The sequence below is a fragment of the Octopus sinensis genome, linkage group LG14 (assembly GCF_006345805.1).
Source record: "Octopus sinensis linkage group LG14, ASM634580v1, whole genome shotgun sequence".
Classification (NCBI taxonomy): Eukaryota; Metazoa; Mollusca; class Cephalopoda; order Octopoda; family Octopodidae; genus Octopus; species Octopus sinensis.
The window spans coordinates 49,537,120-49,562,534 of record NC_043010.1 but is presented as its reverse complement, the minus strand read 5'-3'; the positions used below and the strand labels follow the sequence as shown (position 1 = coordinate 49,562,534).

At 32.3% G+C, this 25,415-nt stretch overlaps 1 protein-coding gene across 8 annotated transcripts in view; it reads left to right on the top strand.

The window, feature by feature from the left end:
- LOC115219130 (receptor expression-enhancing protein 1) overlaps positions 1-25,415 on the top strand; it is a 188,394-nt gene that overhangs the window by 20,820 nt on the left and 142,159 nt on the right. For 3 of the 8 annotated variants that reach the window (XR_005001915.1, XR_005001914.1, XM_029789221.2), the window contains exon 1: positions 10,919-11,392. Coding sequence is in view for 5 of the 8 variants with exons in the window: in XM_029789221.2 (XP_029645081.1) it covers positions 11,258-11,392 (135 nt within the window). In the remaining 3 variants the exon portion in view is untranslated. Of the gene's footprint in view, positions 1-10,910; positions 11,393-25,415 lie in introns of those variants that run through there. The other 5 variants (XR_005001913.1, XM_029789220.2, XM_036509009.1 and 2 more) reach the window with 4 other exon arrangements.

The window sequence follows — 25,415 nt, the reverse complement described above, 5'->3', positions numbered from 1 at the left end:
AAAAATGTTTTGAAATCAATCTTTAGCCCTTTCTTTGACTGTATTAGAACCTTATCAGTCACAAAAATCAGGAATACCAAAATTAAGGATTTTTTAAAAACATATTTTGATACTGTTTTCTTCTCTTAATATTTCTCATTCAAGAATGATCGATTTCATATACTGTATTTGATGGCATAAAAAATGTGCAGGCATATTAGATGCACCCTAATTTCTGCAGCACATATTCAGGAAAAAGAATTTTTAGTGCATTAAAGCATGTAATATTTCAGAGCAATCTTGCATATCGGACCTGGAGTGATTTATTAAGACATCTTTTTAAGGAAAAAAGTGCGTTTTATATTCTGTCAAATATATGGTATGTGAATGATTTTAAGCTTTTATGTCATTTTGACGGGATTGATTAAATTGATTATACCCTTAAACCTATGACACAGCTCTGCATCCCTCAAAACTGACACTTTTGAAAATCGTACAAATGTGAAACTGGTTAAATGCATTAATATTTATATAAATAAATATTCTTATACACTCTCTCTGCATGTTCAGCTTCATTTACCTCTTTGTAATATATATAAAATACTATAAATTTCATATTTTTATATTCGTTTTCTCCATTCAAATCTAGGTTGGATAGCTTTGCATGATTATAAAACATCTCAACTTTTATTATCAAATTATCCTGTCTTGTTTTAATAAAACAATAAACTCCAAGGAAACTAGTAACATATGATAGCAAAAATTAATCCTAATATTTCATACTTTAGTAGTCATTTTCACATGTTATTGATAGAACCTCTGCACTTTCACACTGAACACGATTCCCATTTCTATGAGTGTTCACTTATCTACTTTTCCTTTTTCACAACCTATTTAGTGCAGCTTTCATTTCATTTCACCATTTAACTGCTATCTTTCCTAATCCTCTCCTCTCTTTCAAAAGAGACAAAAACTTGCATTTATCTTAATTAGAAACTGTCCTTCATGTAAGACTTAGTCTGTTACTTTTAAAGGCTCCCTTTCTGCATGTCATCGATCCTTTTGATTGCACTTCAGCAACTTAGTATATTATATTAAATGTAAACTTTGTAAGTCCTGATATGTGAGTGAAACTGGGCAATGTTTTAGGTGACCATTTTTACACACACTGTTTTGGATTTCATAATAACACCCAAGCAATCTCTAAACCCAAAGTTAAACATTTTAATTTGCCATCACAGCTCACCTTTTCATTTGCAAACATGAAGATAAACTAGATTCTTCCTAGACAACAGGTATTAGTGAACATTTTACATTCTCTTAATTGAACTATATCTCACCACCACTTCTCAGTAAGTAATATCCCACCATCACGTCTTATACTTGCTTCTGTTGTTCTTTGCCCTTGGGTTAGCCTTGATTCAGTCCTGTTAGATCAGAATCCTTCTGGCAATGATTGTTCAATGGGTCCTTAGTAATTAAGATGTTGACTTTTGATTAGAAAGTGATTTAGCTGTTGTTTCTGGCATGTTAAGCAACCTTATGTTGATAACATCAATTATCCCTATACAAAGGATGTTATATTTGTCTGTGCATATTTGTATATATATATATATATATCTATGTATTATACATGTTTGGCCAAAAGTCACCTCACAGTAAATCAAAACCATTTAATTCCAAGATTTATTTATGTTTAACAAATGAATGAATTTAATAAAAGCATCTAAATATGAAACATCATGAAAATTGTTCAAACTGAAGTCTTTCTTGAGCAATACATTTTTCCATTCAAGTCAATACAGAATTACAGATAGTATTTATGGAATTCTGGTTTACTGTCGGGTGACTTTTGGCCAACCCTGTATATATTAAAGTAGTATGTACTAGTTTGTCTTTCCAATATTCACTGATATCACATTCAATTTCATAAGTGGTTGAGAACATCTTATTAAACTAAAAAAAAACATATATTCATACATACATAAACAACTATGTATGGATACACACACACTTGCACACACACTAACATATAGATGTAAATACAAACAGACACATGCATAAATACATCAAACAAATATACAGAAATATGAATACAAGACATTGTACTAAAATATTGTCATTCAGTGAGATAATATATGACTGCTACTTTTGGTACTGGTTGCCCAGTGTTATTTCAATTACTAAGATACACTGAAGTAAGATAAATCTTCTATGTGTGAAAGACAGTGAGTGAAAAGTGTTTGTGTGTGTATGTTGTGTCATTATGACAGCTTGCACCTTATATCTATATCTGGTTATTCAAATTTCTTGTTTTTGATCATAAGACTTGATCTGAAGGGTGATATATAGGTGATTCCTTTGTTTGGAATATATAGACAAGTGTGAGAAATCTGTGTGGTGATAGTAGGTAGAGGCAGAGAAAGAAAATCATTTATTTTTTTTAGTAGTCATCAGAGAGTGGGTGGAAAGGATTTTATTGACGCCTATGTGCTGGTTGACCTTTGGAATTATACTGAGAGTTGGTGATAAATTGTAAGGCGGAAAATTGTGAGATCAAGTGCCCATTCTCACTTCAGTTATACGCATTTCTGTGTAATTTTATAACAGCGAGTGTTATAGAGGGTTCAAAGATGTTATGACTATGTAGTCATGAAGTTATATAAGGGTAAATACATATATGATTGTCAAATAAGGACTTTTTTGTCATGTGTGTCAGAATTATGCAATATGAAATTACTTCTGGTATAAAGTATCAATATAAAGATTATGAAATTCATAAAATCATTAGCATGTTTAAAAGTAAAAAATCAAAATTAGGTTAAAACCTGAGGCATACTATAATTATGCTTGTATGTACCTGAGCAGTTTGTGTGTGTAAATATGTGTATAATAAATATTTATTGGAAATAAGCATCAATAAGTATCCCTCTACCCACTTTCCAATGATTACAAGAAAAACCTTAATTTTCTGTTACTTTTTCCTCTAACTACTGACTTTGTGCACTTGGGTTTCCTATACATTTGTCTAGATATTCTGAATAGATCGTCTATACTAGTGCTACTCAAAGTGGTGGTCCGCAAGCCATCAGCTGCCGGTACGCAGTGAGTTTCCAGAAAAGAAAGAAACATTATAAAATGTTTATCAAATGCTTATGTAATATTGTATTATTTGTTTACAAAATAAAATATAGGATAAAAAAAATTTGTCAACTTTTATTATATTCATTATATATATATTGTTTCCGGTATAAATTAATATTACTGGTCTCTGGCACAATGGAAAAAAAAAACTGCTGCTGTGCCACATCAGATAGTTTGAGAAGCACTGATCTCACTACTTTGTATCCAGCCTAATGGTTGAGAATGTGAAATTCAAACAACTAAATGTAAGGTACCAGTGTGTGCTGTTTTGAACTTCATGCCTTCATCTATGTACAGTATATATATGTATGAAATTTCCTGGTTTTTCAGATTTCTCACTAGTGGAGAGTCACTTTCTAACTTACAAAAACTATTCTAATGGTAATTTAGACATTAGCAGGGTAGTTTTGTATGTGTACATGCATATATGCATGCACATGGATGCAATGTGAATGTCATTGTATACGCGGATCTTATTACATGGTGAACTTCTTAGATGTTTTATACATTTTGACTGTTCCTTTGATAGCTCGTTTCTGTAACCTTCTGATAAGGTATGTTCTTTCTGGTTTTGTAAAACCCAGCTTCTCTCGATAAGTAGTGATACAATCAGCCACATAACCAAATATCCTAATAATTATTACCAGAAATCTAAAATGATAGAAGTAACTACAAATTTCGCATGAGCACGGCATTGATATTTTCGCTTTCCATTGATCTTTAAACATTATGTTGATATCTGCTGGGCAATTGATTTCAACATCTGTGCATTGTTACTTTCCTCTGTCCCAGATTGTTATGTCTGTTCTGTTACACAAGCATTTTATGGAAGACTTTACAAGGTTATTTCACCAGTGTTCTTTCATACTTGTGGTTATATCCTCCACATCACAGTAACTTCTAGTATATTTGTTTCCTCAGGACTTTCCTGCATAATCCTGTTCTTCATATAATATTCTTACCAGGACATCATGAATATATGTGTGTTTGTGTGTGTGCATATATGGGGACTTGTATGTGTGTATTTATATATGTACATAATTATGTGTATATAGTGGGCGTATTTATATATGTACATAGTTATGTGTATATAGTGGGTGTATTTATATATACAGAGTGGTGTATGTACATATATGTGTTTTATACATGTGTTTGTATGTGTATACATACATACAGATGTACATACATATAACACTTAGGTATTATCTTAAAGATAGCATTTTGGCAATAACCTAGGCTTTTAAAAATAGAGATTCCTCAGATCATACTTAGGCATAAGAAGTAGGATTAGTGACAAAATACTTCGTTAATAGAATAAATTACCAAGCAAACCTAAGACTCACTGATGTGGGTGATTGGCTGTAAACATACATAGATATTGTTTAGCCTGCAGATGTGCTCCAGTTGAATGGATATGTGGGAAAAAATCTTATAGCCATGATCATCTGTTTATATACATACCAAGTACCATAGTTTTTAAAGTGACCTTTCTTTTAGAATGCGTTTAATGTGTGTGATTTATTGCAATTTAACTCCTATTTGTAAATAGTCAGTCAACTACATAGTGACTCCTAGTTGTCCTTCAGTCTCATATTAGACCTGTGTATATACTACATCTAATTTTCCTTTTTTTTTTTCTTTGTTTAAAAATAAAATGTTATAATATGTGATTTTGATGGAGACTTGGCTGCTGTTTGTAGTATTTTAAACTATTGCATTGCAGCTCCTTCATTGGTTCATGGGTATTTTATTTATTGTTTGATTATCCCTAACTAAGCATAACTTATGATAAAAGGCATTGCACTGGTGACTATTCTGTTCCTTTGTCATTCACAGAATGCAGGACATCAAGAACTATATCTCCTAATGTGTCTTACTTTCCCTCATTGTAGGGTGTAATTCTACCTGTCTAAAACCCAAATGTTATTTCTCTTTGTGTCCCATTACCTAGCAGTTTGAAAAATAGAGATCAGTGAAATAAACTGAAATACAAAGGGTTAGGTTGATGCTGAATAAAACTGTGAAAGAGAAGCCCCAGCAGGCATTGAGTCCTATGGTTATAACAAGTGAAAAAATGAATAAATGTATATGTGCATGTAAATATGACAAAGAAAGATGGAGAAGTTGGGGGAAACTATTTTGAGTATGCACGAGATGATTTTGCAAGATATTTCATAATATATGCTTGTGTGTGTGTGTGTGAGAGAGAGAGAAAACAGGATGAAGAGAGACAGTTGGACTAAGTCTGAATATATTTGATGGCTATGTTTGCTGCAGTGGAAAGTGGATAACATACAGTTTAGATATATGTTTGCTTAAATGAGTGCCTAGGAATTCTTCCAAACACATGTACACATGCCCAGACACTCATACATACAACAAACACAAATGTTGAAAATATATACATTTGCACTAACACTTCTTTCTTCCACTGCCATCATTCTACTTCTGTCTTCCCATCTTGTATTGTTTACTTTAATTTTTGCTGCTATTGTGCAGGAGATGTGACATTTAGATCTACTGTCGTGCTGTGATTGTAGAATTCAGAATTACTCTGAGATAGCCATGCACAGACTACTAAATAATTTTATTATATATGTGTGTATCTGTCTATCATTCTATCACATATGTATTTGTCTATACATACATACATATATATATATACACACACATGTATAGATACACACACATGTGTGTGTACATGCACACACACACACACACAAAAACACACAGAGGCATGGCTATGGTTGTGGAGTTTGCTCCCCAACCATTTGGTTGTGTGTTCAGTCCCAGTGTGTAGCACTTTAGGCAAATGTCTTCTACAGACTGAGGTTGAAAAAGGCCTTGTGAGTGGATTTGATCAACAAAAGCTGATAGACGTGTGTGTTTATGTTACTTTAGCTAGACATCATCATGCAAGTTTTCAATTGCCCATGAAAACCTGTGAGGATTGGTGACAAGGAGGGCATCTAGTCGTTAAAAATCTGCCTGAAACAAATTTCATTTGTCCTATGGGATGGATATACAGAAAAGTAGACACTAAAACAGGTGATGATATAAAAAAAAAAAAGATTGCAGGATAATCCAGCTTTTGAAGAGTATTAGACTCTACAGATTTACAATGCATTTTCTTATGGTTAAAATTATTTTACTTCTTTACACATACACACACATCTGTTGGTATTTCTGTATAATGCTTCCCTGTTGTCCTCTTTTACTCTATCCTCTCTTCAGATTCTCACCACTTCCTCTGCTAACATTTGTTACCTTTACTCCCACTTCTACTTTTTCCTCCTATTAATCCTAGTTTATAGTTACTTCATCAGTTGACAATTCTTGTCTGTCATAAAGGGGCCAGCAGGAAATGCTATATTTTTCTTCCTCACAATATAAATCCTATCTCATTGCTTGTATATCTTGTTCAATACTGTTTCGGGTTTTCATAAACGTTCAGTATTCTTCTTGTTCCTCAATGAATATCAAACAATAATACTTGTTAAAACTAAGTGTAGATGCTGACATAATGAAAAGAAATTCAGAATTTTTCAATTGGTAAGCACTTCTCAAATTCTTTCATGTAATTATTATATCTGTATCCACATAATTTCTCTTTTCATTTCTAGATTTTTCGTGGAGTTAGGGCTTGCCATGATGCATACATGCATGCCAAATGTAAAACTGTCTTCAGTAAATTCAAACTAACAAGACCATGAACCCTAACCAAGTTTCTTCCATTACCCTCAAAGAATGTACCCCAGACTTAGCTCCCATACTCACCAAGTCTTTCATCCACATCTCTCTCTTCATGGATATATCCTGATCTTCAGAAACATGCTATAGTATTTCCTATTCACAAGAAGTTGTTCCGACAATGCCAACTACCATTCAGTCACATTCACTGCCAATATCCCTAAGGTGATGGAGACAGCCATTAATAACAACTTTCTCCAATTTCTTGAAATTCTTCCCCTCTTTCTTGATTACACGTATAGCTTTCATAAAACCTGATCCACTGGAGATCTGCTTTCCCATATAACTGTTCATTGGGCTCTCACTTTCTGACAAATTTGGTGAAAGCACTGTTGTTGCCCTCAACATAAACAAAGCTTTAGAACATGTCTGGCATGCAAATTTCCTGTCAGAACTGTCTGCCTTTATGTTCTATTCATCTCTCATTAGCTTCCTGCCAGATCACATTATCATGGCCTGTGCTGCTGGCATTCTCTTTTATTCATATCTATCAACTGTGGTGTGCATTAGGGTTCAGCCAGCATCACCCACTTCATATTCTCCCTCCTGTACATCAGCCTACTTTTTGTCACTTCCAATGTTCATTTTTACACAGTTCATACCATCCCTTCATTCCTCCTTAACTTTCTGCACTGAAATATCATTTTTATGCAACTTACATAGCTTATTCTGAATCTACATGGGAACAGTGTCCTTGGAAACATTCTCCAAAGGAGCTATGTCTCAATTTTGTCTCCTTCAGCATGAAAACATAATCGCTGCACATATCAAGAAAACATTATTGCCCTTCATATTTTATTCTATTGACATCTCACTATATTTCTTTATTATTTAGTTGGAAGAGGGGAAAATAGACTTTCCTGATTAGTTAGGTTGATATTTAAATCAATGTTTAAATTTGGAGAAAAATGTGGGCAAAGAGGTTTTTCCAGAGTATTGCATTTCTGAGTAGGATAGATAGAGGAATGATTTTTAGTGAGCAAGACACAGCAGGGATGGTGATGGGCTTACAAACAGAGGCTAAAATAACTATCAGTAAATGAGAGAGAGATAGAGAGAGCACTCCCATGGACTAGTAGTGTGTGGGTGAATAAGCTTTTTACCTACCAAAAGAACATTTTATTTTGGGAGGTTTTTTTCTTACGCCATCTTGGTTATTTCTTTGTGTAGCAACAATGTCATCTCATATATGCAGTCAGCCTTCTAATGTGGATCACATTTGTGTTTTGTGGAAGATTAGTAAAATTGATTTGAACTAGGGTATTTTTTGGTGCTGAAAAGAAAACCTTGACATGATTTTGGTTACACTGTATATAGTGGTGGCGACAAAAGATTTTCATGTCTAATGATTTTGAATGAGCTTATAATGTTGAAATTATATTATTAAATGTAATTACTTTGTTTAGTGAAGGAGACTAAGTTGTCTGATTAGATTGTGATTGATGTCTGGTGTGAGATATCTTGTTCGCATGTGGATAATGTCTACATGAAGAAGGTTAAGGAGTGGTTGGTGGTATCATCTGTGAAGGATTGTGGTTAGAAGTGACAGTTAGAAGGTAGTAAATGTACAAAATGAACTTTGAGCAAGGTATCACCAAACCCTAAGTATATGACAATGAGTATCTGTTAATGCATATTTGCAGAAGTAGTCTGATAAGGACCTTCAAATCTGAGAACTGAGACAGATTTCGTAAGCCGATAACCTTGCTAGAACATTCTTGTGTCAGATGCAGTTTTCCTTATGTCAAGAACAACACATCTGTTTTAAAGTTCTTGACTTTAAGGGTTCATTGGTGTGTGATATAGAAAAGCAATCTAGCTCTATGGAAGTTGTACTGACAAAAGAGACTTAAAGTAGTTATTTTTAACTCACTCTATCATTTTTGAAATGTTGATATTAAGGGTCAGTAGGATTATCACTTTTGAGGGTGGAACACATATGTTTACATAGATTTAGTAGATACCCGTAAAGATAGAAGTATTGAAATTTTTTAAAGATAGTAACAAGTTCAGAAGGGTTTGAAGGTAATGGATGAAACATTATCAAGGGTTGGATGACTTTAGATGCCAAATCCAAAACCATTTCTTGTCATTTCAATCCAATTGCACATAGATAATGAGGAAGGTCATTAGAGGCAAGGCAGACAATAAATGCAGTAGCTGAAGTGTTGTTTGCAATGCCATTTTGATTGAGAATTACTGAATAAGGTTGTTATTGTGAACTTTCCAGAAGAGGAGGGAGGGTACCAATGACATCTGCAGGTCAGTAGTTGCAAGAAAAGTGATGGGACGAAGGTAACCAAGGGTCTGATCCCAATGCTTGCAATAGAGTGAATTTTATTAAAGGTACTTCGAAACAGGTGTTATTTAGTCTGGCAGCATGTTAGGTCTGCTACCCCAAAGTTCCTCTTTGGATGGCAATTGCACCTCGAGAAGCAACAGAGTTTGCCAGCCATATGTGGCAAAAAGTCATAATTTACTTTTCTGATGGTTACCTTGCAGACATTGCAATAGTATGTGTGTGTGTGTGAGAGAGAGAGAGAGCCTTTGAAGGGGTATATAACACTTCATGTGTACAGTCCAAATAGCCACATGCAAAATATCTGGAGTATGATGTTTGGTATGCAGAGACATATCAAGAAGGTTTCTCTATCCCAGATGAGTCAGACTTGAAGTACATGTTCTACATGTGGTTATTAGCATGATACATTTTGTTGTTGTCAGTGCTTAGACAAAACATCTGGTGTGAAGATAAAGAACACCACAAAGGCACCAAAGGATCTAGTGTTAAGCTTGGAGTTTCAATGCAGTTAAGTAATTACTAATACATTGTTGATCTCAAAAAAAAAAAAAAAATCACAAGCAATGTATCAAGGGCTGCAATATATTTATTGACCCCAGTACTAAACAGGTTGTCATACACTATTCAGAAACCCATCTTCCCAAGTTTGAATATATTAATTTCAGCCTGATAAGGCCCTAATCTGTAGAAGTCATTTTCTTTCAGGTGGTTCTTTTTTGTAAGAATACATAATTTAAAAGAATATTTGTAAAGAGAAATTATAGATTTTTTTTTTCCAAGAGCAAGAGAGAAGTCAGTTTTTACTCCAGTATCTTCCAGTTTTTATTAAACTAATGACTAAAAACAAATAAATAAATAAACTGATGCTAAAAGATGTAATACAGAGACAACAACAAAAAAATTATCCTACATGTAAACAAACTGTAACTTCCTGTTTTTGTCTGAAACAATTGGCCAAGGTTACTGCTATAACTTATTTCCTTTCACATTTTTTATAAACTTCCTTCATTCCAAAACTATAGAATGTATATCATAATATTGGCAGGTAAAATACTGCTGAGATTATTCTTTAATATAAAGAAGGTACCCCTTGAAGATTATCACAAAGTTACTGGAAAAGGGAGTTTATTTTTAGCTATTGAATGCTAAGTTACCTTCAATTATTTTTTAAAAATTTTTCTTGAATATATGTATACAGTAGTGGTGGGGCTTGTTGAAATTAGCTTCTGAGAATAAAACTCATCCCACCTACTAGTAGTGGCATCATAGTACTGCAAAAATATTTTTATTGGTTAGGTGTGCTGCTGTGTGGAGTATATCTTTTACATTTTAAGCAGTTTCACATGCCTGCAACAAACTGATAAGTAGTTACCATAGCAACAAGGCGTGTTTGCTTGCTCATCTTATTATCAAGGGCATCTGTTTTGTAAAATAAGATCTGAGTAACTGTTTGGCAAGCTTGTCAAAGCCTATTTTTGGAAAGAACCTGCGAATAGCAGATTTCCTCCACAGCACATTGCTTTCTCCCTTTCTAACAGGGGATGGCAACCATAGTGATATGCTTGGATATAAAATACTTAAAATTTTGTTACAACTAAATATCTAAAAACTATTCAAATCAATGTTTTTATGTACATTTAATTTCAAAGTTTACTATTCACATCTGCTTTTCAAATACACAGACATTGACATACATTTTTGATATACTGGTTGTTAATGTATTATGGGGGGAATTTTTTTTTTTTTACCTGAACTTTAAAACTCAACATTACACCAGTAATTATCTTACCGCATTTAAGAACTTATTTACAACCACAGGATTTGATTAACTAAGCTCAAGGTTAACTAGTAACTTTAAAAGGAAGAAGAACTAAAAATAATCTGTATGTGACCATTACTTAAAGCACCATCCAGCTTCTTTTGCTACTTTTGGTCATGATTGAATTATGCCGGTCGTAATGCCCTTGAGAGTCTCCAATGATAGGAGAAATGTTATCATAACAAACTAGAAGTAGTTCTTATTTTAAGAATTAAAACATAATTTGAAGTGTTTTTCAGTCTGTGCTAATGAAAAATGTCTAGATGAAGAATTTATTTCTTACAGTTGAGATATTCATGGTTCCATATATTTATGGTACTTGCAGATTGATATTTGGAACATTATATCCAGCATATGCCTCATACAAGGCAGTCCGGACCAGGAATGTAAGAGAATATGTAAGTATAAATGTTTTTATCATCCATTACTTTTTGTTTTTAATTCATAATCTGTATTTAAAAAAAAAAAAAATTTTCTTTCTACATTTCCATGAAAAAAAAGTTTTTACAAATCTTCAACCATATAGGATCTGAGCCCAGAATCATTGCATTCCATTATATGAATTATTGATGTTTGATTTATTTGCTGTAATTTTTTTTCTACATTTTCGTGAGGAAATTTTTATATGCAAAATATATCCCAGTGGGTCGGTTGCATTTTGTAAAGGTTTAACAGCTGTTCCTGACTGAATAGGGAACTTTTTTCTCTTTCATTCAGTGCAAGTTATTAATATGATAATTCTGAAAGATATCTGGGTTTATTAGATCTATAATTTGTTGTGAATGTGCTAGTTTGATTTATGTCTTGCTTATGAGTACGGGTCATGAAGTATTATAGTCTTTTTTCTTTTGAAATACATAGTATTTAGACTTTTATTGTATAATGTTTGGGTCATTTTAGTCATGTCATTGTTTAGTCAGCTCTGATCAAACAGACCTATAATCACAGTTGTTCCCTTTATAACCGTGTTGCCTTTTTTGTATATGAAGGACTGCATTATCTAATGTGTCCTTTCTTTTTTGAGATTGGCTGTGATTTAAGGAAGATTCAGTTTCTATTTCTAGCACATTAAGTAGAGGATTACTTGTTAGTTTGCTTGTGTTCATGTGTAGGTCTAGTAGTACATTAGAGGATATTGCTTATCGGAAAACCTTGTGAAAGAAAAGTAAAAGAGGATTGGTATCATGTATGTAGGAGTGTTAGTAGTTGTCAGGGAGAAAATTATAATTTGATGCTGTTAAAAAATAAAAGAAAAGAAAATATTGTACACCTTGATTTGTAGTGTATGGTTTGATGAAAATAACATTTTTTTTGTATCTTGGTAATTAGTGTTGGGTAGGAATAGTACCCAAAGTAAGTAGGAATAGTACCCAAAAATATTTGCATGTCAGGCATGGTTTAATGTTTCACTGAGCTACAACTGTCACTAAAATTACTCGATAGTAAGAGACTACGGGTGTGTTAAGTAGAGTGAGTTAACAGAATTTGGAGAACTTGAATAACTGGTTACTTAGAATTAACATTCAAGGTTGTCTAATACTATTTCTATCACTTCAGAAATATTTGATGCTAGAGTATTCAGCTGGTAGTTGACAGGGTCCGAGGGTACCTCTGTTGGAGACAGAAAACATATTTGTTTGTTTCTTTGATAGAGAAAGAGATGGACAGAAAGGTTGAAGAATGAAGTAGGGCCAGGAACAATGCTTCAACTCAATGGCATGAATTCTATAAAGCTTAACCATGTTTAACCTCCTAGCATGTAAACTAACTTATACCCAGCCAAAATATTCTACGTTTCATGTTCAAACTCTCTTGTTCAATGTCTCACTCTTACCCTCCAATGTCACTGTAAAAATAATCGATCATATCATCAAAATCTTGAAGCTACATACAAGATAATGCATAATTAATTCAAAACGATGTGAATAACCATTACATTTGACAGATTAATCTGAATGCTAAAGGGTTAACTATAGCCGTCAGTTCCTTCATATGGTGATTTACAAGAGCAGAGTAGCGAGATTGAAAAGAACAGAGTTTTAGTCTTGTTTATAAGTATCAAAATGTTATGTGAAATTAGTGAGGTTATGTGTATTTATTTTAATTTTTTTCTGTGGCTGAAACCAACTCAATGAATTTTTAATTCAAAAGTATGTAACAAGATCTTTTTATCTGTAAAACTGAAGTCCTTACTTAATATTTATAGAGCTGTTGACTATTTTATATTAGTATAATCTTTTTTTCAAGTAGTTAAAATAGCTAACTAGTAATAATACTGGCTTACTGACCAACGGTTCACCCACTGACAGTGATATAAATTGCCAAAATCAATTTCACTTCTTGCTTCAGTCAGATATATGAAAAATAGATTCAGCTTTTTCTCCCTTTTGTGCAGTAGACATCTGTATAAAGACCAACTATCTACTGAATGATGTTTCAATATTAAAATTTATCATAGGACGGCGAGCTGGCAGAATTGTTAGCCAGCTTAGTGGCATTTCATTTGTCTTTACATTCTGCACTCAGATTCTGCTGAGGTTGACTTTGCTTTCATCCTTTTGGGATCAAAAAAATAAGTACCAGTTGAGTGCAGGGGCTGATGTAATTGACTAGTCCCTCCCTTGAATTTGCTGACCTTGTTCCAAAATTTGAAATCGGTATCAAAATGTATCTAAATATGTGAATTTGCAAGACCCTCCAATTAAACATAGGTATTCGTGATTTTTAATTTCTTTCTGATATGGGAGAACTATAAAACACATAAGTTTTAACTTATCTCATGTGTTGAGCATCATAAGTTAACTGAGGCTATACCTGTGAACAGTGCTAACAAAACTAAAAGCAAGGATCACAAATCAAGAAGGTAAAAAAAAATCTTTTGAAATGCAGTGTTGCACCAGAGTACTAATTAATTAAAATTAGGTAAAGGTAATATTATTGTGGTGGTATGAGGGGAAAGAAAAATGGTCTGATCTTTAGCAGTGACAATTCCAAACATATTTCAGTCTTCTAAAACATGATTAGAATTGCTTTATTTCTAACAGTATCAATTTTAACTATTAAGATAATACTTTTGCCTAAAAATTCATTTCTGATTTCAGTAAGTAATTTATGGTAGTAGAAATTCTAGTAGACAAGGGAGGCCCGTTATTCTGTTTGCAGTTGTTAGCCTCCTTGAAAGAAAAAAAAATCCTCTTTATTTTATACTAGCAATGTCTAGTTGTAAAGGTACTTGGTCTAGTGATTTATGCAAGTATTCAAATTTATATGGAAGTATCTGTTATGTCATTTAGAAAAACCATAGGTGAGCCTCAGGGTAGTTACTAAGAAATATCAACCAAATTTCCCTCAAATTGCAATGTTTCACCTTAAAGGACACATTGGGATAGTCTCAGATGCTCTAAGCTTTAAAAAAGAGACTGGATAATAACAGCCAGAATGCATTTGGTTATAAGGTCTGCACAATGACTAATAATATCAAGATGAAATTGTTTTAAAAATTATCAGCATAGTAACATGCTACCTTTCTAGATTTTTCAATGGAATTTACTTTATTCTTAAGAATTTCTTTTGCTATCCTGGATTAGGTGAATATTATATTATTGAGCCATTGACTTACAGTTGGATGCCATTCCTGTTACTAACCCTAACTTCGTTTCTTCCACTCATCTTCAAATACGGAGCAAGGGGACGCAGCACTTTTTCAAGCAAAGTGCACAAGATGTAAACATTTGCAAAGACCCACACATACATTATATACATATGTATATGACAGGTTTTGTACAGTTTCTCTCTATTAAGTGCACTCATAAGGCATTAGCTGACTCAGGGCTACAGTAGAAGACACTTGCCCAAGGCGCCACATAGTGGGACTAAACCTGAAATGGCATGGTTGAAAAGTAAACTTCTTAACCATGCAGCTATACCTGCACCTTTGCAGCAGTATATATTATTAAATTTAACTTTCAGTTCAAAAGACTGTGGAGTGACTGAATTGCTAGTGTCACTTAAACTTTATTCATACTAACTTTCTGTGCTAAAATCAAATCTGGCCAAATTCAGTCAGTTTTACCTTCCATTCTTCTGGGCTTAATAAAGTACCAGCCAAGTGCTGGTCTCTCTCTCTCTGTATGTATGTATATATATATATATAAGAGCTGTTATCTCTTTTTCTGGAAATGGAGGAAGGCTGAATAAAAAGCTAGCAAGCTCCTCTCATTGGAAAACAGTTATGGCTGTAAAGCTACTGGAACCATCCAAGATGGGCTATAAAGCGTAGAATGAAAGAATTAATTTAAAACATTTTTTTTAAAGACTATATTGAAGGCATGTGCTCTGGTGGTTAAGGTGTTGCACTCACAATCACTAGATTGTGGGTTTTGATTTCCAGGCCAAGCAGCACATTGTGTTCTTGAGCAAAACACTTGATTTCACATTGCTTCAGTCCACTCAGCTACAAATAAGTAACTCTGCACTGGAGTAGCTTTCTGATCAATGGGAATGTTGGCCTGCTCACCTAGCCAGCAGGATGGCATCATTTGAAGGCTAAAAAACAATGCAAAAGTACATTGTGACCAACAATACATAACAACATCCAATAGTTTGGTCAATCACATGATCACATGATATTGGATATATGCTAATAATACAGCCTTTTATTTGTTTTATTTTTTAACTAACTCAACATCAAATTTTGATTGAGCAGTGCTGTTGACATAGCATCCAGAATATGTTGATAGGTTATCACTCAGTAATTTGACCAAGAAGTGAAGTTTTCCTTTGTTCTTGTAACTAGTTTTAAGTAAGTTGTTATACCTTTGATGTGGGCAGCAGCATGATTATGATGGCAATATCAAAATCCAAGGTTCCTATTATTTCTAATAAAATCCATTTTGTCTCAAAAATGTATTTCATAACTAGATTCATAGATATTGATTGTGTGATTGATCAATTGAATTCTTCCTAGCTAATTGTCTGGCAATGTTGCTTCAATAAAATGTTCCATTAAATATCATTGGTAGTTAGTTCACTTTCAAGTTGTAATTGCTTTCCTACCCTTTCAATATTCAAAGGCTTCTTGAATAAATTTGAAGATACTGTATCAGTTGATTACTGGGTCTCAAGAGCATGCTAATGTTAACACATTTTTAAAATTCTTTTCTTTGTTCGTTTTTATCATACATATTTTAAAATGATGCTAGCATTTGATGATAGCCAAAAGGAAATAAACCCATTTTATTACTGTGAAAAATTAATTGATTTTGCCCCTTATACTTTAATTTTTTGAAAGTTTCTGCATTGCCTCAAGATAGCAAGCAAATGTTGATATATGTATATATATATTTGTGTATGATGCAGTTTTTTTTAAAAAATGGAAATGGAGTGTTAGCGCATTAAAAATAGTTGCAACTTTTAGTAGTGTAATTTAAGTTCATTTTCAAATTGACAACTTTTTGCTGCATTGATTTCCTGGAGTAGTTTTTAAGTGTTTCTACTTGTTATGAAGTTGAAATTTCATACGTCTCTTCTTGAATTCTGCCTGTCCTTCCTATTCATGCTACATCTCCAAAATTAACATAATTGTTTTCACTGACCACAATTGTTTATCATAAGTATATCATGCTTATGTTAGTCCTCAACATTTTCAGTTCTTTCATTATCAATATCAATTTTCATTGCTCTATAGTTTCAGAAATCTAAAATATACAGATGCTTAGTTGCTTTTTGATGACTTGCATCTAATATTATACTAAGAGAAGGGTGCTGAGCTGGTAGAATTGTTAGCACACCAGGCAAAATGCTTACTGGCATTTTCTCTGTCTTTATGTCCTATGGTTGAATTTGCCCTTCATCCTTTCAGAATCGATAAAATAAGTACCAGCTGAGCACTGGGGTCAATCTAATCAACTAAGCTCTTTCCCCAGAATTTCTGGTCTTGTGTCCAAATTTGAAATTGATTACACTAAGATACATTGTCTAAACTGTAGTAGGTAGTAGTGTCTTTACAGCATCAGACAAAACAAATGCCTTGCAGTGTTACATCATTTTACAGTCTAGATTTATATCCCATCTGTGGCGACTGAGCTAGTTGTCTTTTTTGGCTGATTTGACTGTCTGCCTTCTTCCAAAATTTGTGTCCCTGTTCCAAAATCATTCTTTGTAAATTACAATTGATTTGTGTAGCCTCCAACCACTGACTGACAGTTTATTTTTCATCATTCACGCTCAATTTCTTTCATTCAACTACTGGATTTCTAACAACTTCAGTTTTTATTGATTTTGCAATTACCAACATACAGGAAATTCTAAGTGCACTTATCAGAGCAGAACTTTAATGAATATTCATTAAAAATATTGCTAGTCTTAATTCTACAAACAGCATTTTCATACTTTAACTTGCTAGTCTTCATAAGCCTATTATACCTTATCTTCAAGCTTCATCGAATTCTGTCAAAGGCTTGATATAGGGCAATTGAATCAGAGTATAATTATACAATACCCTTTCTACTGGGAAAATTACATCTAATATCATTCATTAGCCTTGTTGAGTAAAATGGCTAAATGTGCCAGCCATCTCAATTCCATCTTATTTTATCACTGCTAAGATAAACCCTCCTTACTGCTAGCATTATCCAGTCTGTTGGTTTTGGTTCTATTTTAAGATATCTGATTTTTATTATTATTATCTTCATTTTTCTGAGTTCAAATATCACTGAGATTGACTTCGCTTTTCATCCTTTACAGGGTCAGTAAAATAAGTACCAGTTAAACATTGGGGTTTGATGTAATCAACTTACCCTTTTACACAGAAATTGCTGGCCTTGGCCAAAATTTGAAATTATTATTATCATTATTAAGACAGCGAGCTGGCAGATTTGTTAGCACACTGGACGAAAGGCTTAGGGGTATTTTGCCAGTCGCTATGCTCTGAGTTCAAATTCTGCCAAGTTGACTTTACCTTTCATCCTTTAGGGGTCAATAAAATTAGTACAGTTGAACACTGACTCATCCCCTCCCCCAAAATTGCTGCCCTTGTGGCAAAATTTGAAATCATCATCATCATTATTATTATTATTATTCAGGTAGCAAACTGGCAGAAGTGTTAGCACAGCAGACAAAATGCTGAGCAGTATTTCTTTCTACATTCTAAATTCAAATTCTGGCAAAGTCAGCTTTGACTTCCATCCTTTTGGTGGGGTTAATAAAATAAAGTACCATTCAAATAATAGGGGTCAATGTAATTGACTAATCTCTTCCCCTAAAATTACTGTCCTTGTGCTAAAATTTGAAACAAGTTACTGCATATGTCCTTTATTCATGATTTTTAGCTGTATGACCGATACTGCTTATTAAATTTGTGAACTTTATTGAATTGTTCAGTTTAAGGTGTTTTTGTTTGCAATCTTTATTTCAATAACTACCCATACAGGCACATCTGTGAGCAGATGAAAAATCTTTTTTTCCAAAATAGTTACCATCTCAGGTGTTTGGCCCATGAGTTACAATGCAAAGAGTCCTTCATTAACCCTTATATTACCCTATTTTCGTTGAATTAATTACCCTATTTTTGTTTGACATTATTAAGCTGATGTTTAGAGCATAAATTAACATGAAATTTTGACAGAAGATTCTAATTTAGACAACATTGAAACATGCAGTTTGTATCATAGAAGCAGGAGCAAACTCAAGCTGGTTGGTATCAAAAGTGTTAATGCATAAAATTAAGTGAATAGTAAGTTTGATCATAATTAGCATGCTGTATTTGAAGTTTGAATGGCTATTAGTTTGGACTCATATATCCAGATACCTTGTTTAGTTTCATAGCTTAATGTGTACCAAAACCATATTACTTTAAAATTTAGACCACATTATGCTGTTAGGTCACTACTTGATAATGTCCTAGATATGTCCAAAGCTCATCAAAAATGTCTAATGACTAATTATTTCAACCTTTTAGTTGCTGTTTTTCTATTGTAATACACTCACTTTGTTCCAAATAATCACTTCGAAAATGATGAGGAACTTAGTAAAATAACTTGGTCGTTATTAAGTTGGTGTTCAAAACTTGTGTTAACTTGAAATTTTGATATATGGTTCTTATTTAGTACACTTTAAAACAAGATATTTTTGCCATTGAACTGGAGATAGTGTCAGGCATAAGTGTGGGAACAAAATTTGCTTAGTGGGTGCAAACTCAAGTCCAACCCAAAATGTTCAAAGTGTTTTCATTGCCTCCAAACAATGTTAGGGGGTGCACTTGCACCCTCTGCACCTGAGCTTATGGTCTTGGATGGACTGGTATCAAAAGGGTTAATAAATACATATATATATATATATATATATATATATATGTATGTATGTATTTATATATATATAGGTATATATAAGCACTGCATCATGGCCAGAGCTAGAATAGTTTCAACCACCTAAACAGCTATACTACAGCTTACATCACCGAGAACTATTTTCTTTTCTCTTTCATTGATTTCTGCAATTATTCACTCAAGTTCTAGACATTCTGACATGTTTCTTTATTTTTAGCATTGTTTTCTACTATACCAGATATCTGAAGCTTGTTGCAAAAAAAAAAAAATCATTAAAAAAAAATTCATCTTTTATTGAATTAAAAAAAAATATAAGCTGTCTCATTTCACTCATCATTTGTAGTCTAAATAATATTTGTTAGTTACTTAATAATGTTTGATATATTTATATTGGATTGAGATTTTTTAACACGTTATATAACTAAGATCCAAAGGAAGAAATTATTTTACATGGAATATAAAAAGGCAGGCTAAAATTTCCTGTGGTAGGAAAATTTAAAGTAGTCATCAATAGTTTTTGCTTTGAGAAGATAAAGAATGAAAATCCTGGTTCTTATTAAGAACTATTACTTGCTTTATTTTCATGAATTCTCAGTTTCTCTGCAACATAGACATTATGGAGCCTTTAATTTGTCATTAAAGAAATTTATTCAATAAGAATTATTTGGCATGTGTGCATTTAATAATCAGTGTCCATTTATGGGGTGAGGAAAGGGGTTGCCTATATTTATATCATTATATGTGAAATTATCCTTTTCAACATTTTTAGCATTAACCAGTCAAATTGATTTTTTTTTTTTTAATCTAAGTAATCTGTTGATTTTTCCTTTGTATCTTCTGTAAGCCTCTTTTGATTTTAAGCTTATTAGTAAAATGTACACAACTAACAGAAAAACTATGCAAATTATTGACCTAAATATATCCGAGCTGAGTTTATTGACCTCTCTTTCTCGAGATACCAACAGACAAAAGTTTCAATTACTACCCATCATCCTTCACTATAAAACAAAATAAATTATATAGAATGTTTATTTTTCTTTTACCAAAAATCAATAATTGGTGTTCAATATTTACCTGGAAATTATTCTCGTAAAATATAATGACTATGTTTTTGATGTACATTATTTTATGTTTCATTTAGGTCTTTTTTTCTTTTTTTTCAAGTTATTTTGAAATTTTCATTTTCATTTTAAATCTTTTATATATATCTCTGCTTCATTTGTATTTTAAAATGTTTTACAAACTATGGCTTCTGAGCAGTCATCTACAGAGAAAGATAGAAATGGAATTTCTATTTTTCCGTATCTTGTTTTTGTTTTTCCCTGGTCTTTTTAAACTTAAGCAATCATTACTGTTAAAATGAAATCTATTTTAGTCATTATTAGCACCAGTACCAACCTCGTTATCAAAATCAACACCACCACCACCACCATCATTATTGCCACCTCTGCCACCACCATTAGCATTATCAGAATCACCATCTGTACCATCATCAACCTGTGTTTGCATGAATTAGTGTCTGAGGATTCAGCATTCTCTACCTTCTTCTGGTCTTAGTCATCCCATCAAGTTATCTTATCTTACCTCATTTCATGTTTACTTTGGCTTCTATAAGAAACCTGCTGCATTTTTTTTTTAAACTCTTTTGCTAAAAGGGAATGTTTTATTAGTTTTTTTCTTTCATGAAAAGCTGAAGAACTGTCTTGATTTAGAGTTAGCTAGAATATCTTCACTGTACGTGTGTATCTGCGTCTGACATTTAAATTAAATGCTTGCAACTATTAAATGTTACATGTTTAAGTACCCATAATATTTTCTAAATAATGCTTCTCTCTAATCCGATGTTATTATAGGTTATGCAGGTGTATTGCATTTCATAAACTTTTCTTGGGGATTATTTGCATGTAATATAATGAGGTTTAGACCTATGAAGGTAATTTTCTAAAACAAACTGCACTAAGGCATATTAAATTAAATATATTAAATTTTCTTTTTCTGCATATTGTTTTTTTGAAAAATATATTCTTTTTTTTCAATTCTTGACTTATCATATTTAATCCCTATACCAGCTGTGTAGTTGCGTATTTTAATCTTGTAATTTAAAAACAGTTTCTATTTATACGGATTTGTTATTATTCAGATGTTTATTTCAGAAGATTACTCTGTAAAAGGTGTAGATTCATTATATTAATTTAGTTAGAAGCCTTGTACCTGTATGTCAGAAATCCATTTGTGAATATTAGGATTTAACTAACAATAAATTTAATTTAAAATCTATGCCACTTTTTTATTTTTCTTCTGCTTTATCATAATTGATAAATCTTTTTTGGTTTTTTTTTTTTCATTTTGATGACCATGACAAAATGGAAAACTAATTTATTTTTATCAAATGTAGGTGCAGGTTTGGCTGTGTGGGTAAGAAGGTTGCTTCCCAACCACATAGTCTTGAGTTCTGTTTCACTGTGCAGCACCTTGAGCAAATGTCTTCTATAGCTCTCAACTGATCTTGTGAGTGAATTTGATAGATGGAAACTGAAAGAAGCTCATTGTGTGTGTAGTGTGTGTCTTTCTGTCTGTCCCTCCACTGCTTGACAAGCGATGTCTTGTTTGTGTGTCCCTGTAACTTAGCTGTTCAGCAAATAAGATCAATAAAATAAGTACTAGACTTTAAAATATATGTACTGGAGTTGCTTTATTCAACTAAAATCTTTCAAAGTGGTGCCCCAGTATGGCCTTAGTCTAATGATTAAAGCAACTAAAAGATTAAAAAAAAAAAAGATGTAATTGAAGATTTAGTTAAAGAAATGAGAAAGCTAATAAGGCACAATTATTTTTGAATGCATTCATCAATACATTTCATCATCATAATTGCTGCCATTAAAGAACATGTTCTCATTAAATGCTGTTTTCTTGTGCATATGATGATGCCATTTAGGTTCATTGCAGAAAACATTTAAATATGCAGCTTCTTCATTTTTAAAGAAGAAAGTGTTTTGGCTATATAAAGTTTTTTGAAGAATCACGTCGCCTGCTTATTCTCAAGTTGTTGAACACTCAGGCAGCATGATTAGTAACTGCTGTTTTAATTTTTCTTCACTGAAAGAGTTTTTATTATGGTTCAGGGTGTCGGTTTCTAATGTTCTAATGAAGTGAAGTGTTTTCACATTTTTTAAGGTCATTTTACTACTAGAGAAATGCATTTCTCCCTGGAACTACTTGATATTCAATTGAACCACTTTAGGGCACTACTTATAAATACAAGTACAAGTCGGGTTTTGAGGTTCAAATTTTTGTTGTTTTGAAGGTAATTAGTGTATATATTTTCTAGAAATGTTTTGATATTAAATTCATTCATATCAAATCTTTGTGCTATCATTCTAGTATTTTGCTCAAATGTAGGCATAGCTGTGTGGTTAAAGAAGCTCACTTTATGACCATGTGGTTTTGGGTTTAGCCTCACTTTCTAACATCTTCAGCAAATGTCTTTTGCTATTGCTCTGGATTGACCAATGCCTTGTGAATGAATTTAGTAGAAGGAAGCTGTTTGTATATGTCTGTGTTTGTGTCTTTGAGTTGGTCCCCCACTGCCACTTGACAACTGGTATTGGTTTATTTACATCCCCCATAACTTAGCAATTTGGCAAAAATGATCAATAGAATATGTATCAGACTTAAAATAAGTACTGGAGTCGATTCATTTGGCTAAAAATTCTTGAAGGCAGTGCCTTAGTATGGCTAGAGTCTAATGACAAACAAATAAAAGATAAAAGATATAATGATTGAGGTGGCTGAGCAAAAATAGACTTTTGTATTTATTGTTGGTTTAAGTATTTGATCTGGCTTATATTTTTTTCTTTTAAATTTCCCATGAATCATGAGTTGGGGGTGCTTTTTATTTTCAGTTTAGACTGAGGCTGGTGCTAAACTTTTAGAATGTAGTGAAAATAGTTAATATCAATTGCAAGTTTTTAACTTTGATATAGCTAAGTTACTGTTAACATAATTAACCCTTTAGCAATTTGATTACTCTGTTAAATGTAATGCTTAATTTTTTCACATTGTTTTGAATTAATCATGCGTTATCTCATAGCTTTGACATTTCGATGATGTGATTGCTTATTTTTGGAATGACATTGTAAGGTTAGTGTGAGAGGCCAAATCTGGCCAGTTTGAACATAAAACAGATAGAATATTTTGACCAGATATGGCTGGTTTAAATACTAAAGTGTTAGTGTAGTGTACAAATCGAAAGTTTTAGTTAATCTGGTTTCCTCTGCAATGAGGAGGGGAAAATATTACATCAGTGTTTAAATCTGATCGAAATAGATAGGGACAATAACTCTGAAATCTCGGTTAAGATTAGAATTGTGCATGTAGTGAGGGGAAAGAAGCATTAAGATGAGGAGTAATATTTGCATCTAGTCTATAGAAACTTTGGATAAGTTTTGATCTTATTAGACCAGCAAAGCATAGAAGATGAAAATATAACTTAATGATATTGGAATGCTATTCACATAGAACACATATAGTTAAGTCAGAAATGTTCAGCAGTAATCTGTCCTTTCATACATACAACAATCTTATAATTGCTATTCATTAATTCTCTTGCACTGTTTTACTTAGCTTTAGCTTGTTTTTAATCATGGCTTTCTTGTTTTTAGGGGTGGAATATCATCTTTTATTTATATTTTCCTACAATGGTGTAGTATACTGCCCACAAAATTCATTGTCTAGTGACACTTCATAAAAATGCTATTGAGATTGCAAAAATTCTTAAGAATTGTCTAGAAAATCTAAATATACTTGACAGTGTTTAATAAATCTTGACTTACTGGTTTTGTTGAGCAAAAATGTGTTTCAGTCAGAGTTGCCTACATTTATGTAGTTTCTAGTAGAATAAAATTGTTCAACAATACATTTTATGTAGGAGGTGAAAAATGAAGATGTTTATTTTCATGTTCAGATGCAATATAATCATTGTAGCTTTCAAAGCCTTTCTTTTTTTCTTCACTTTAAATGCATGATATATCAAGAATGGAAGAAATATTATGATTTAGATTTTGAAGATCAAGCAATATAGCAGTGATTAGTGTTTTGTATATAGATAAAATTTTACTACAAAACTTGTTTTATCTTAAGAATATCAAGGCCAAAAAATATGAAAAGGGTGCAAGGGAGAAAGTTTGTATTTAATATCACGAGAACTTGCAAATACTCAAAATATTGCTTGCATTCCATTTAATATACTTTTTAAAGAGAGAAATCAGAAAGAAAAAATGTTTGGTGATTTTCCTAAATTTCATACAAGAATATTGTTTCTATTATTTTATTGCAATATTTTAAGTTATTGGATATAATTAGAAAAATTGTAAATTGTTATTTATTATTATTACTAGTGGTAGTAGTATTGATAGTTTTGTTGTTGTTGTTAATTAAAGTTGAAGGTGTGCACTGTACATTACATTATTCTCAACAAGGATGGTGTGATCTCGGTTGTATCGACAATTTTTCTTCTACATGTTTATTTCATTGACGTGAAGTAAATTTATTCCAAAAATCACTTTGATTTGAAAGCATCTCTCAGGCAGATATTCTTCATTAGATTTCTGTCTGAAATTTTAAATGAGTGTTTTAGATTTTATGGAGATCTTCAGGCATAACAAGTAGTTAAAATATGGCGTGGTATATTCAGATTCTTGAGAACTGCCATAGCAACGTTTCTGAAGGAAGGAATTTCTACTCTATTTAAATTTTTTATATCATACCAATATTTATTTACTGAATAATATTATCTAGAAAAAAAAAATCAAATCAGTTGAAATCTAATCATCAGTTTCATGTACACCACTATCATTCATTCCCTCTTAAAATAAGATAAAGCTTCAAGAAAGAGAATATTTATAAGTCTATAATTATTAGTATGCATGGTTGTACTCTTCTATACTTGATAACATGAAATGTTTTGATTCTGTTGCTTTTGAATTTTGCAATACAATTTTTTTTTTTTAAAGTTTTGTTATCATTAGTTGTCTAAAATTAGTAATCTTTTTTTATTTTGGTCTGAATATTACAGCTTAAGCTTTAATATTTTAAATTA